Source organism: Vipera ursinii (assembly GCF_947247035.1).
Source record: "Vipera ursinii genome assembly, chromosome: Z".
In the NCBI taxonomy this organism is placed as follows: Eukaryota; Metazoa; Chordata; class Lepidosauria; order Squamata; family Viperidae; genus Vipera; species Vipera ursinii.
Genome location: NC_139517.1, coordinates 21,468,333 through 21,483,578, shown reverse-complemented (window position 1 = coordinate 21,483,578; position 15,246 = coordinate 21,468,333). Strand labels below are relative to the sequence as shown.

The following is a 15,246-nucleotide window of genomic DNA, read 5'->3' as shown; positions in this document are numbered from 1 at the left end:
TACCGGTTTGATCGCCTTGCAGTCCAAGGGACTCGCAGGAGTCTTCTCCAGCACCATAGTTCAAAGGCCTCAATTCTTTGGCGCTCAGCCTTTCTTATGGTCCAACTTTCACTGCCATACATTGCAACTGGGAAGCCTCTACAGAGCGACTTTCAGTCCTTTTGGACTTCCCAGCTGGTAGAAATCGGGCTTGGGAAAGGGAGATTCATTTCCCAGCACCAATCTTGCAGCAACATCACCGGAAACTCCCCCATTCCGCAAGGCTCTTACGGGAACTGGGAGAGGTCACTCACAGAGCAGATGGTATTTTGTGCTTTCAATTTAGTTAGGACAGAGTGGGACAGTTGCCAAGGGAAAAGCTGCAGCAGTAATACCCTTTTCATCCCATAGATTATGTTACAACACTGTATTGTTTATTTCTTGACTCTTGTTTTGCCATTAATCTGCATTAATGTGTGTTTTCAAAGGATGCATAAAATTGTATTTCAATCAATCCACATTTGTAATAAAATTTCTTTGGATGTACATCATCCAAATAAACAGATTATTATCAATATCTTAGGCTGGGAAAGACAAATTATTTATTTATTTATTTAGTTGCATTTGTATACCGCCCTTTCCCTGAGGACTCAGGGCGGTTTACAGGGAATTAAAAAATCCAACATACAAAAGTTAAAACCATATTAAAAAATATTAAATTAACCCTGTACACAATTTAAAACCCAATTAGATTACTTCATTACAAAATGTTAGATCTAAATAAATTCTCAAATCCATTACTCATAGCAACACTAAATTTTCCTGAGAAATATCAAACTGACTTCATTTTGCTTGTATTCTAGCCTTTATTTTTTACTTTTAAGTGCACCATAATATTTTACATAAACATAAACTTACATAAATATTGATATTTATCAATATGTTTTTACCATTTTATCTGTACTTTTTACATTGCTGTTTTATCTGGTTGTTGTCTGTCACCCAGTTACTTTTGGTGAGATGACTGGCTTATATTATTTATTTATCAAATTTATACTAATAAACCTCATCTAACATAGATCATATGTCAGTTAGATGAATCAATCATTCAATAAAATATTGCAACTGAGGATATTTGCTGGCTTGGTAAAATGCCCATGGGACCAGCAGAGAAAGAGTAAAATAGAATAATCTGACGTAACCACAACGTTCCAGGTCATGTTCTCAGGCAATGTTGCAGTGTGTTATGTTTTAAGTTATGTTTTACCTATAATTAAGGAAAGCCCACAAGTAGCTTGTTTTATCTTTTTCGTTTTATTATTTCATCTCTTTTGTTTAGTTCTGGCCTCAACAAAATAATGTAGCATTTCGGGAAAAAGATGCAAGCCAGCAGTCCAGCGGTGGAAGCCAACATAGAGAAGATTTCCACCACCACCATGTATTTTCCCTTAGTGCTCAAGTATGTAGGAATAAAGGATAACCAAACGCTGCAAAAGGCCAACATGCTGAAGGTGATGAACTTGGCTTCATTGAAACTGTGAGGTAACTTCCTGGCAAAGAAAGCCACAAGGAAGCTCACAAAAGCCAAGAAGCCCATGTACCCTAGGACACAATAGAACATGGCAGTTGAGCCTTCATTACACTCTAACACAATTTTTTCAGCCATTGAATGCATATCCAAATCAGGAAAAGGGGGAGTTGTAGCCAACCAAATAAGACATATACCTGCTTGGATAGAAGAACAGAAAAGAATTATAGCATTGGCTAGTTTTTTTCCCATCCATTTTCTCATTCCAGATCCTGGTTGGGTGGCCAGGAAAGCAACAATCACAGTAACATTTTTTGCCAGCACGCATGAAACAGCCACCGAAAAAATGATTCCAAAAGTCATTTGGCGGAAAAGACAAGTCAACTTTTGAGGTTGGCCAATGAAGAGCGATGAAGACAGGAAGCAGAGGAGAAGGAAAACAAGGAGGGTGTAAGTGAGGCTCCTGTTGTTGGCTTTGACAATAGGAGTGTTGTGATACTTTATAAAAATCCATAATATCCAAACTGTGATGAAAAAAAAGAAATATGCAGAAATGGCTAACCCCATTCCCAAGGGTTCCTTATAAGATAAGAAGGAAAACATTTTAGGAATGCATTGATTTTGTTTCTTGTTTGGATAATGATCTTCTTGACAGATGTTGCAAGAATCCATGTCTAAAGGAAAGAAAAGTTGAACTGTAAATGTTCTAACCATTCAATCATGTCTGACTTTTGGCAACTTATAGGCAAGTGCTACCCTGTCAAGCACAGCTTCTTTCAGTTGTTGGATGTTATCTTTGTATCAGTTTTGATATTATCAAGCCATATGTGAGTAAGCTTTGTATGCCAAGATATATACTTGATATTCTTTAAAGCAGGGGTGTCAAATTTGCAATGTCATGTGACATGTCACAATGTATTTCCATTGCTGGCAATGGGGAGGGGGCGCAGTTTTGCCATGATGCATCCGGCCCACGGGGCTGTCAGTTTGGCAGCCCTTCTTTAAAGCATAGGTGTCAAATTTGCAGTGTCACGTGATGTCTTGTGACGTAACTTGACTTTTTTCACATTGCCAGAGCTGGGGTGGGTGTGATCTCTGCATGATGCAACCAGTCTGTGGCCGAGCAGTTTGAAACCCCTGCTTTAAAGGATCAGAATCCAAACTAGTATGGTTATCCCTGTGAGCTAATCTCATAACAAATAGATTACTGCCCCGCTTTCCCCCTAAATGTTGTTCCCAGTAGTAGTTTGCCCACAGAGTTTGGAGGAATGGGAGTATCTGAAAAATACTTAGATACCTGGTGATGCCATTAACTGGGAAATAAAGGATTAAGATAAGAATTCTAAGAGATCGCAGCAAAATTTACTGAAGGGAATTATCTTCAGAACATTAGAATGTGATAATTCTTAATGAATGACCAGGTATTATTTTTACTTATGTAAGCATAAACAGAAATTGTAAGGGTGAAGGAAACTGCCACTTTTATGTCATTTCTTTTATTAGAACTGATCTACAGAAAAGGCTTAATAAAACCATGGTTTATAAATATTATACCTGCTTGGGGAGAAGCCTTTCCTTCTGGACATTGAACACAATCATAGCAGCAAAATGGCTTCCCTTCCTTTTTTTTCTTATGATAACCAGGAGGGCAGATACAATTGCAGAGAGAAACAGGTGTTACCTGTTTGAATAGAATGAGGGTAATACTACCAAGAAGCAAATCATTTTCAGAATCTTTGGTTTCAAATATAATAAATGTCATGGTTCCAACAGATGAAACTCTTCAAAAGAACTTCGAGGCATTGTTTACCTTAAAGAAACTTTTATTCGAGAAACAAAGTATCGGCACTACGTAGTTGAAACCAAAAACTAAATTCCCCTCCCCTGGATGCAAAGTAACAAAGTGCAATTCCTTCCTCCAATAAAGAGTCATAAATCACATTCCCCAATTAGCTTGAAGCGTGGGCTTTCTCCCCAGCCCTCCAGCCCGCCATAACACCATCAGCTCTGGGCCCAATGTCCTTGGGTTCCCATGACTAAGTTATTATTGTTATGACTAGCTGGACTCTCATCCATATTCCCCCTCCCAGCATCAACTAATTCTAAAGGCAATAGAGAAAATGGCTGCATTTCCATCTGTTGTCAAAGCAAGAACATCTGATGTTAGCAGCGTTGACAATAAATATGATCTCTCATCCTATGAACACACCACTTTTCTGAATATTTTTTTTCTTGGATTTCAGAACAATAGAATCTGTGGGGACATTCTGATGTGATTTCCATTAGTTTATATACCCAAGATGCTGTACACATAGTAATTTGTAATACACTTAGTGAGTTATTTTTAGATAATCAAGATTAATTTAAATTGCCAATGGATTCATTATTTATATGGCTGCTATAGGTTTTATTTCATCCCTATGATGTTCCATTCATTAGTTAGGATTAGTTAGCTGATAAACATGCAAAGAATTGTATAATAATAATGTCACTTTTAGAAGCAGTTGAAAATCTTTTATAAATGAATATTTTATCCTAGAAATGGTAAGAAACTCCCACCTGATTAAAATTTCTAGGCCAGATTATAGAATCCTCATTGACACTGAATTCTGTACCTTGACCTGTCCAGGGATTCATTTTTCCAACTTTTATTCTAGCAAAGGATTTATTAGGAAAAGTTATGACATTTGTAATATCAAACCCAACAGTAAATTCTCCATGCTCATTCAAGTGAATGATTTCTCCAACTGTGTTGTTAAATGAAAAGTCCTTTAGTTGTTGATGGAGCTAGGAGAACAAAATTCATGACTAGTTTAGAACAATAATTTCGATTTAGAGAGCTGATTTTTTAGTTATGGCTCAGTTACAGCATAATTCTAGGCATGCTTACTTAAATGTTGCAAACCTCCCTGCTCCATAATAGTTAAAACTATTTAAAGTTAAAACTAGTTAAAATAGTTAAATGCCCAGGGGGAGGGCATTCTCAGTGGGTGCACCAACCCTCTGGAACTGCTTGCCTGCCGAAATCCGGATGGCCCCCGACCTTCGCACCTTCCGGCGGGACTTAAAAACCTACCTATTCCAGCAAGCCGGCCTGGCCTGATAGATTTTGGGGTTTCATTTGTTTTTACTATTGTTTTACTGTATACTTACCTTGCTCTGTACACCGCCCCGAGTCCTTCGGGAGAAGGGCAGTATATAAAAACAAACAAATAAAATAAAATAAATAAATAAATAAATAAAACAAGATACGAATATCAATCCAATAATACATAGATAAAAATCCAAGTTCTGATGACAATATGGACATGTCTATTGGATGATTAGAAAAAGGAAGTTTGGAAAGTTTGGGACATCTGAATGTATCTTCTGCATATTAATTTTTCAAGTTAGAGCTTCAAAGTGCAATAAAAAATATCATTATTTGTACAAACGTTCAAGATAAAAATAACTGTGAATGACACTGAAGATTATTGTGGAGGAATTGCATGCCAATATGTTCTTCATAATATTAAGACAGGATACACTGTATATCTTTACTAATATGCAATCTTTAAAAACTCATTTGAGTAATGGCTTTTGATAATGACCTGTAATGATTTCTTAATTTAGACCTTGTCATAGTTTTTTAACAGCTATTACCTGCCAAGGCTGCAGAATTCCATTTTCTATTTCCCTTCTGGCAAATGTTCTTCTGAAGGCTGAAATGCTTGAATCAATGATGCGTATAGAATTTGCCAAAGCATAGACTGCATTGTAAATACTGTAACTGTGGCCAGTCATACTCATTTCAAAGAAAGGCCCAGGTAAGTTTTCCAGCCTCTCTTCCCCAGTGCAGCTGTTGTCAATGTTCTCCTGAATATTGGCATTTGGAAAGGAACAACCAAATGCCTGTTCCCAAAATGTCTGAATGAAGCCATCTCTCTTAGCTAGAAAGGGATTTAGGCTCCGAAGAAAAGGCTGGAATCCTGGAATCTCATGGGTGTGAGGTGTAAAGGCTAAAGCACCATGGAAGATTTCTAGATCCAAATCCTTATGTAAGACCAGTGCTGCAAAATCCAACTGCGCTGCCATAATCCATACTTTACCAAATAATTTCTCATCATCAGTATGTCTTGAATTCAGCACGATCATCAATGATAACATGGTCCTAGTTTCTCCATGGACAAAAATAACATTAGCCTCACTCTTTATAACATCTAGTAATATTTTGTGCCATTTTATCTGTGCATTTGCATAATCCTCAAAAAAAACTAATACAGAAATTCTTGCAATGAAGGCAGGACAGATGCCATTTTGAAAAAGTATTGGAAGCATGTTCTTCAAAAAAAGTTCACCACCATCATCATTGAAGATCATTAGGCATATCCATTTCCATCTGAAATGCAGAAGTAACTGGACAATTCCCTTGTACTGATGAATTTCATTAGGCACCAGCTGGTATAGAGAAACAAAATGGGACTGATCCCTCATCATGGGAGCAAAATCACCATAGCTGAACTGGATTGAGGAAAAAAGTGAAATCATTGTTCTACAAACAAACTGGAAAGTCAGGTGATATATCTATATTGTTGCATTTTGAAATGTTAAGATTTGTTTTTAAATTATCTCTGTTTCCTTCTGAGTAAAAGTTGCAAAATAATTTAAGATCTTATTCCAATACCCAAAAGATTTTGAAAGACATTTGTTAAGTTTTCACAATTGACTTACTCACACATATAATTAATATATAATAAAAGTAATTAAGCATATCTACAATGTGAGAATCACAATAGTGAGATTTTAGTGAGGCTACAGCAAGCTAGGATGCTGGATTATGTCCAGCAAAATCTCTGGAAAAAGGAGAGCTTGTGAGATTGCCCATAAGTGACTGGAAGTCAAAGGATTATGTCTAAATTCACAGTAATAATGCGGTCTTTATAGACAAAAAGCTCAGCTGAACATCATTTCTTAATCACCTTTGGAATTATTTTTTTTATTTCTTTTGAAATATTAAGAACCTCTGGAATGTGTAGTTTTTATCACATTCACATCACAATGGTATTTAGAGTGTTGCTTTTGGAAAATCAAAACCTGAGTAGATATCCAGATGCATTTAAAATAAGAATTTGAAATTAATTATAAGAACCCTTGCTTTTGGGAAAATGTGATAGTTTTTGTTTTGGGGAAAAGTACATAAGATGGGACTTTGAATGTCAGACATAAGAGGGAATCAGAACAAAAAAGCCCTAAATATAACAATTAAATGGGAAAAAATTACATGCTACTATATAATGGATATGTTTATGGAGATTTGTGAACAAAAGACTCAAATTAATTTTAAATATATCTAATATCATAGATCAATGATATACAAAATATGTTACAGTAGAGGAACATGCTATATTGCACAGCTTTTCAACTGGTGGTACACGTACCACCTGTAGTACTTTGCCACATGGCAGGTGGTACACAACTGCTAGCCAAGTGTAGCAGGGGAGGGGAATGAGCCGAAGTGAGCCAAGCCTGAGGGAGAGGCAGCTGCAGGACTGTCTGGGCTCAGCAGAAGCCCCAGGAGCCAACAGGGTTCCACCTGATTGGTGCTTCCATAAGCAGCTCAGAGCTGGAGGTGAACTGAAGAAAATGGGGGGGAGAGGAGGTGTTTGGGTGGGGGAGGGAAAGAAAAGACAACAGGAAAGTTTTAATCCCTTTAAACAAATGTAATTAGTTTTACCCTCTTTAACTGAGTCTGTCTATGGCTTTTAGAAAGTTTTCTTTGAAGGTAAACAGGCTTAATTTAAAGCTAAAGCTTTTCGCAATTGCTGGAGCCTTTCAGTTATGATTGCAACATTGTGACATGTGACACCTGAGGCAGCTTAAAGAGAAAAAAAACAACGGAGTTTGTGTTTCTTTATTGCTTTGCACTTGATTCCTGTGTCTTTAAGGGTACAGGGAAAGGATGGGTGGGGGTGCATTCTTACTATACTGTGGAAGGAGAGCTAAGAAGGGCCGACCAGCTAACTCAGGGGTTTATAAACTTAGCAACTTTAAGACCTGTGGATTTCAATTCCCAGAATTCCTCATCCAGCCATGATGGCTGAGGAATTCTGGGAGTTGAAATCCACAAGTCTTAAAAGTGCCAAGTTTGAAGACCCCTGAGCTAACTGGCAGTGGTGCATATTAATAAACATGGATAAATTCATCATACATTTGTCAGTGCAAAGGGAAAGTGATTCAGCAAAGGAACAACCACCAAAGAAATTAAAACTGGTACTTTTAAAACTTTTTTTCCTACAGTTTGTAATATTTTATTAGATTATAGAATAAAATAGAAAAATACATAAGGAAATAGTAGGACACAGTGGGGAGGAAAAGAGGGGGAAAGTGAGGGGGAGAAGAGAAAAGAACAGACTTCCTCTGTTGCAGTAGAAGGAAGCATTAACATTGAACCTCAACTTTTTACTTTTCCTTAATATTATAAATTAGCCATTTCTATAACAACAAATGAATCTAATCACTAAAACCCAACCCCCCCTTTTTAGTCATCAAGTTTTTGACGCCTTGCTAAGCACTGGTGGTACTCAAATATTGTCATGTCCTAAAAGTGGTACAATCTGTGATAAGGTTGAAAAGCCCTGCTATATTGGATAAGAATGAAATTGATTTCAATGAGGATTTAAGCATGGCAAATTACAAGACTGATATGAAAAAAGATGATATACTGGATACGTAAATGAAATTGGTTCACATCTTAATATTTAAAAGGGGCATGCAAATAAAAGAAACTAGATGGCTGATTTGGATAACTTTTTTATCAAATGTACAAAAGAAATATGTTAAAAGTTTGAAGGTTTTTCTGAGATGAGACAAAGAAAAAATGAAAAGAAACAAACTTTGAGGATATTATTTGAAGGGAATAAAAACCAAGATGTTGAAAATACAGAAGGAATATAGAGTTTGCTTGTTTGATCAAGTTTAAAATAGATGGGATGTTATCTCTTGTAGCCTTTAATAAACCTTTGCTGATTAGGGATGAATGATGAGATTTTAAGTTTTTGTTTATACTTAGGAGATGAAATATGGGTAAAAGAGAAAATTTGTCATATTTTAAGAAACTGATAAGTTACTAAAATTGTTTATACTTATTGTAATGAAAGGGGAAATTACCTCTTTATAATTTTTATTAAAAAATTATTTTTCCTTTTCATTCTTATATTTTTGTTGATTTGTATTAGTTTTTATTTTTCTAATTGTAATCTGTAATTAAATTTCTTAAAAAAGAAATACTGTATGAAATTATTTAAATAGGTATTTAAATTTGTATGCTTTGTGAGTATTTAAATATGTACTTGTACTACATTGCTTTGAGTAAATATCTATCAGGTTCTGTTACATTTTTGTGTTGCTTATATATTTTAGACTTGGCAACCAATTTCAAACAAAAACAACAATGGAAATGGAAAGAATATAAGTATAACTTTCAGAAACTTTACTACTTTCACTTTTGAATCCAATTTATCTATCAACTTATTAAATTGGAAAACTTTTCAGTAATTTAATTCATGGTTTCCCTATGAAGAGGTGAAGAGATTGAATTCCACAAAAGCTGAATAATGAAGGTGGATAAGGGACACATCAACTGCAGGCTTTGAACTTACCACTAAAAAAAAAAGAAAAGAAGTATAATAATTAATTGGACTATTATTATGGTTGAGAAACCTATATGCGGACCAAGAAGCAACAGTGAGAACTGGACATGGAACCACTGATTGGTTCAAAATTGGGAAAGGAGTCCGGCAAGGCTATATACTGTCACCTTGCCTATTTAACTTATATGCAGAGCACATCATGAGAAAGGCAGGGCTAGATGAATCAAAAGTTGGAATTAAGATTGCCGGAAGAAACATCAACAACCTAAGATATGCAGATGATACCACTCTAATGGCAGAAAGTGAAGAGGAACTAAAGAGCCTCTTGTTGCGAGTGAAGAAGGAGAGTGCAAAAGCAGAGACATCACCCTGTCAACAAAAGTGCGTATAGTCAAGGTTATAGTCTTCCCAGTTGCAATGTATGGCAGTGAAAGCTGGACCATAAGAAAGGCTGAGCGCCAAAGAATTGAAGCCTTTGAACTATGGTGCTGGAGAAGACTCCTGCGAGTCCCTTGGACTGCAAGGCGATCAAACCAGTCAGTCCTAGAGGAGATCAACCCTGACTGCTCTTTAGAAGGCCAGATCCTGAAGCTAAAACTCAAATACTTTGGCCACCTAATGAGAAGGAAGGACTCACTGGAGAAGAGCCTAATGCTGGGAAAGATTGAGGGCAAGAGAAGAAGGGGACGACAGAGAATGAGGTGGCTGGATGGAGTCACTGAAGCAGTAGGCTTGAGCTTAAATGGACTCCAGAAGATGGTAGAGGACAGGAAGGCCTGGAGGAACATTGTCCATAGGGTCGCAATGGGTCAGACACGACTTCGCAACTAACAAAAATTAGTATGGTTCGTCACAATCAGTCAGATGCTTAGATAGGATTGGAATTTTTATCCACATACTGAATCCTTCCCAAGGACTTGGGTTAGACAGATGTTTGATAGTATTAAAAATAAAATATATTTTCACAGAACAGATGCTGATTATTATTGTTGTTAAATATGAGTGTTTTTAAACATTTCTATGAAGAAACTTTTATTCAGTTCACTCTCTGACAGGAAAGTAAAATAAAAACATGGCGATAAATCTAAAAACTTGACATTCTACTTTCTCTTTATACCTGAGATAACTTATAGATGTTCAAAATGGCAGCCAAATGCCGGGAAGTATCTGTGCCCAGACCCCCGATAACTGCAATCAGACTGCTCTGATTATTGCATTTATAATTTGGTATTAGTGTATACGTTGCTGAGAAAAAATCTAGGGCAATGTGATAGTATCTCCTGGCACTGAAATAGCTCTCTGAGATGTAGAAACCCAAGGAGATATTAGGCAAGAAATGTTGATTTTCATTGATCTCAGTTACTGCAAATACCAAGGCTAGCACAAGCTGATAATTCTTTGTAACAACTCTGTAAAGAAAAAGGAAGGAAAGAAATTCCAAATATTAGCAATTAAAGAAATGGGAGCTGCCTTCTGTCTTCAAATTGTCCTAATTCTTAGTACATAAAGTTATTGATTATATATATAGAATTTCAGATAGAGCAAACAGTAAAATGTTTTACTATTCTATAAATAAGAAAGGTATTTTTCAAGGTGAGAGGGGAAATGCAAACTTCAAAAGACATTGTTATTATCAGTGCTTTTTTTGTAAAAGAAAAAGGTGCCGGAACTCACACATGTCATACAACCCACCTTGCCTATCTTACAAGGTTCCATCCTAAAAAGGTGCCGGAACTCCGTTCTTAGCGTTCTATGACAAAAAAGCCCTATTATGCTGGAACTACAGTATACTGTATGTGTTAAAGGGGAAGAACTTTCTGCCCAAGTATCACAAATAGAAAAAATACACACAGAGAAGGTTTTCTGATTTTTTTTTAAAAAAAGACTACATAGACAGCTGGTCTGTGTTCCTTTGTTTCCTCAACCAATGTTTTGGAGCTGGGGACAGATCATACCAAAGGATAAAATTTTTCTGATTTTAGGTCCATGTGATAAGGTGAAATTAAGTACTCTTTTATGTTGTGGAGCCCAATTGAGTCTTGTTGCTTTGGCGAATCTTGTTTGCTGGCTCTTAAGAAGGCAATGTACTGCTGGATTTTGGATCAGCTTCTGCAAGGCTCACCTAACTCCCTGGGGCTGTGGAGTTACTGTGGAGGCCATCGATTCCATAAAAATGACACTGGTTAGGCTGAATTCCAATTGAGTGAGGGTTGTGGCTTTAGAAGGGATAAAGAGGTTTTTCTCTGGTATGAGCAAAATGGATGCAAGTGAGGAAGAAAGCTTAAGCTTGGTTGTCAAGGTCTGATTTTTTTGAGTGACTATAGCACGAAGCTAGTATGAAAAGAGAACAACAGCAGAATGAGAAAAGTCAAACTAGTCAAATGGGGTTTTCTTTTTCATTTTAAAATATTTGTCTGTTTTGAAGCAGAAGTATTACTAGTCCAGGCAATTCTGTTATCTTGTAAGAAACCAAAGAGAGAGAGGGAAAGAAGCAAACGAGTAATCAAAGCTATTTCCAGACTATGGTTAACAAAGAAGAAAAACAGATATCTCTCTGACAAACATATGACTTTTGCCTAACTTCATAAATAAATGCCTTAACTGTTTTTAGATAATTATATCTATAGCTCTATATATCTACATATATGTTTATATCTATATATATGTTTATATCTATATCTAAAACTAATGCATACTTACATTGGAGAGTCAACATCAGGGGCAGGGTACTCCTTAAAAGAAAACTTATCTATAAATACTATCATTTGAGAACTGGTGCCACCAATTACAAAGTCACCACTTGTGAAATATTTATGAGGAATATAGATCCTGTTCTGAGTAACACATATAGCATCAGTATATTCCCAGAATTCAAGGCAAGGCATCTGCAGGAGATAAAAAAGTAATATTTTCAGCCCCCCCATCTTGCCTTTCCAATCCTTCTAGGTGTACCACCCTGACTTTGTAGTTCTATTATATCAGATGTATTGTTCTGCGTGTCTATCTTGAAAGGCATCTGACTTAAGTATTGAAATATTTGAAGCTCTTGACATGTTTTCTTTCCTCTAAAAATATAAGAAATAAAATAACAAAATGATAAAAAAAACTTGAGTGAGTGAAGGAACCCTGGATGAATTCTAGTTTTCAGTACTGAGAAAGGCTTTTAAATACATTTTTGGCAACTTTATTATAATGTTGCAATTTCAGCAAATCCTCATGAAGAATTGATGAAAGTGTGATGGGGGATAGCATATTGAGTCATTCATAAGCTCCTAAGAGATTTTTGTGACAATTATGGGATATAAATGGAATATAAGAAGGTATATGATTATTGTCTCCCTAGAAATTTGGTCTAAATGGCATTTTTCTTATGACACATCACAGTGAAAAATAATAATAAAAGTTAATTACCTTGAAGAACGGTGTTCTGGTTTTCAGTTGTAAAGTTACTTAATGAAAAAGGTCCTTTAATGGAGCTATAGCAAGTTTTGTTTGTTTTAAAACTACCTGTTGTAAGTGTGCTAGTTTGCTAAGTAATTTCATTTGTAATTCTGGAAATTATTTTTATTTTTATTGTCCACCTTGGAGATGTAGTTAAGAGCCTTGGTTTTGTGGATTGTTAGGACAAAGATGGCAACTTTTTAAATTAGGCATGCATATGTTTACTTGGTAGTTATATTTGGCTTAGCTACAAAAATCTCTCAAAAGCTATGAAGCTCATATTTATTTTATTTTATTTTTTTATTTTTATTACATTTATATCCCGCCCTTCTCCGAAGACTCAGGGCGGCTTACAAGCTTAGCAATAGCAATATAGTGAGGACACAAGAAAATATGCTCAAAAGTCCCTCAGTACACTTCAGTTTAATTTCTTCATCTGAGTACATGTCAGCACCTGAGAACTGGCGATACCATATATATATATGTTAAGCCAACTCTTTCAGCCATACTCAGATTAATCAAAGACCCAGGGAGGCTTTCAAACCTCTTTCAACCCCCCCAGATAATAGAATAGAATAGAATAGAATAGAATAGAATAGAATAGAATAGAATAGAATAGAATAGAATAGAATAGAATAGAATAACAGAGTCGGAAGGGACCTTGGTGGTTTTCTAGTTCAATCCCCTTCTCAGGCAGGAAATCCTATACCATTTCAGACAGATGGTTGTCCAATCTCTTCTTAAAAACTTCCAGTGTTGGAGCATTCACAACTTCTGGAGGCAAGTTGTTCCACTTGTTAATTGTTCTGTCAGGAAATTTCTCCTTAGTTCTATGTATGTCGCTTCTCTCCTTGATTAGTTTCCATCCATTGCTTTTTATCCTGCCCTCAGGTGCTTTGGAGAATAGCTTGACTCCCTCTTCTTTGTGGCAGCCCCTGATATGTTAGAACACTGCTATCATGTCACCCCTCATCCTTCTCTTCATTAAACTAGACATACCCAGTTCTAGCAACCGTTCCTTATATGTTTTAGCCTCTAGTCCCCTATCATCTTTGTTGCTCTTCTCTGTAGACTTTCTAGAGTCTCAACATCTTGGTGAACAAAACTTGATGCAGTATTCCAAGTGTGGCTTTACCAAGACATTGTATAGTGGTATTAATACTTCACATGATGTTGATTCTATCCCTCTGTTAATGCAGCCTAGCACTGTGTTGGCTTTTTTGGCAGCTACACTGCTGGCTCATATTTAAATGATTGTCCACTAGGACTCCTAAATCCCTCTCACAATTGCTACTCTTGAGCAAGGTACCACCTTAACATATCATGTGCTATAACTATTTATGGGTTATTCAACACAGTGTAGCAAAACTAATTATCATTATTTATCATTCAGTTACAAGTAGTTTTTGATTTACAACTGCAATTGGGGCTTGAACCTCTGTCGCTAAGTTGTTAAATGAGTTATATCCAATTGTTTGATCTTTTTTGTTGCAGTTGTTAAGCAAATCTGGCTTCTCCCATTGACTTTGCCTCTAAATACATGCCATTTGCTAAGTCCTCTAATGTCAACCACATGACAGCAGGAATCTTGCAAGAGTTGTAAGTACAAGGAACAATAATAAGTCACTTTTTGCAGCACTGGTGTAACTTCAAATGATTATTAAACAAATGGTTGTAAGTTGAGAACTATCTATATGTCTACCTGGCAGTGCTTTTTTGTGATAGAACTCACTGGAACAAGTTCTGGCACCTTTTTTGACAGATTTTCCAAGTTTTAAAAGTAACTTCTGAAAATTTATTGTTTGGTCCACATGGACTTGAATTGCCCTGTCAAGTGGTGGCAAAATCATTAAAATGGTGCATGCAGGCTGCTTGTGTGTTGAGTCCAATGCATGTGTACTTCGTCTGGCTGCTCGGCTTGTGGCACTGCTCGGCTTGTGATTGGTCATGTAGTCGCACACTGAGTGCTTACTGCAGGTGATGACCATTATGTTTCATTACATAACTGATGTGTGTGTGTGTGTGTGTGTGTGTGTGCAGTGATTGACTGTGTGAAAGATAAACACAAGATTAACAAGATGTGAGTTCCAGCACCATTTTTCTTACAAAAAAAGTACTGCTACTAGGAATAAATTTCAGAAAATGTAGAAGATCCAATCTGCACTAAACATACAGGGATTTGAGTATCACATGTTTCATAGTTCTAAGAATAATAACATGTTGAATAAAATATGATCACACGAGAAATAAAACTCAGGAATAGATTATGATTTTGAAATACAATCAACTGAGAGGTAGTTCTATAAATCAAAAGATCACCTCTTTTGTAAAAGTCATGAAACATATTGAATAAATCATCTTGAAAGAGATCTAGCCAGACTGCTGTAATATTTAAAGCTCACAGCATTTTATCATCTTACTGTTAAAAAAAGTGGGTAAACTAAGAATTTGAGTGAATCAATCCTGCTGTCTTTTTTGTTTATATTCTGAATATTAAACAAACTTTTTAAACCATGTTTGGGGAAAGTTCTCATACTATTAAATGTAGCCTTAGTAAATTCACACGAGGACTTAATGAAAAGAAAAAGCACTGTAGGATCCAGAGATACCTTGATTAGAATTTTGTAACACTGTATATAATTTAAATAGGAAAAGGCACATGATAACTAT

General features: G+C 36.1%; 1 protein-coding gene across 1 annotated transcript; it reads right to left on the bottom strand.

Moving 5' to 3' along the window:
• Positions 1-1,279: 1,279 nt before the first annotated feature.
• LOC310649160 (vomeronasal type-2 receptor 26-like) lies at positions 1,280-11,295 on the bottom strand (the record flags this gene model as incomplete). The annotated part of the gene is made up of 5 exons (XM_083377468.1): positions 1,280-2,181; positions 4,123-4,294; positions 5,150-6,007; positions 10,253-10,544; positions 11,258-11,295. 5 exons carry the CDS (start codon positions 11,293-11,295, stop codon positions 1,280-1,282), a joined length of 2,262 nt encoding a protein of 753 aa, XP_083233594.1.
• Between the last annotated feature and the right edge of the window lie 3,951 nt (positions 11,296-15,246).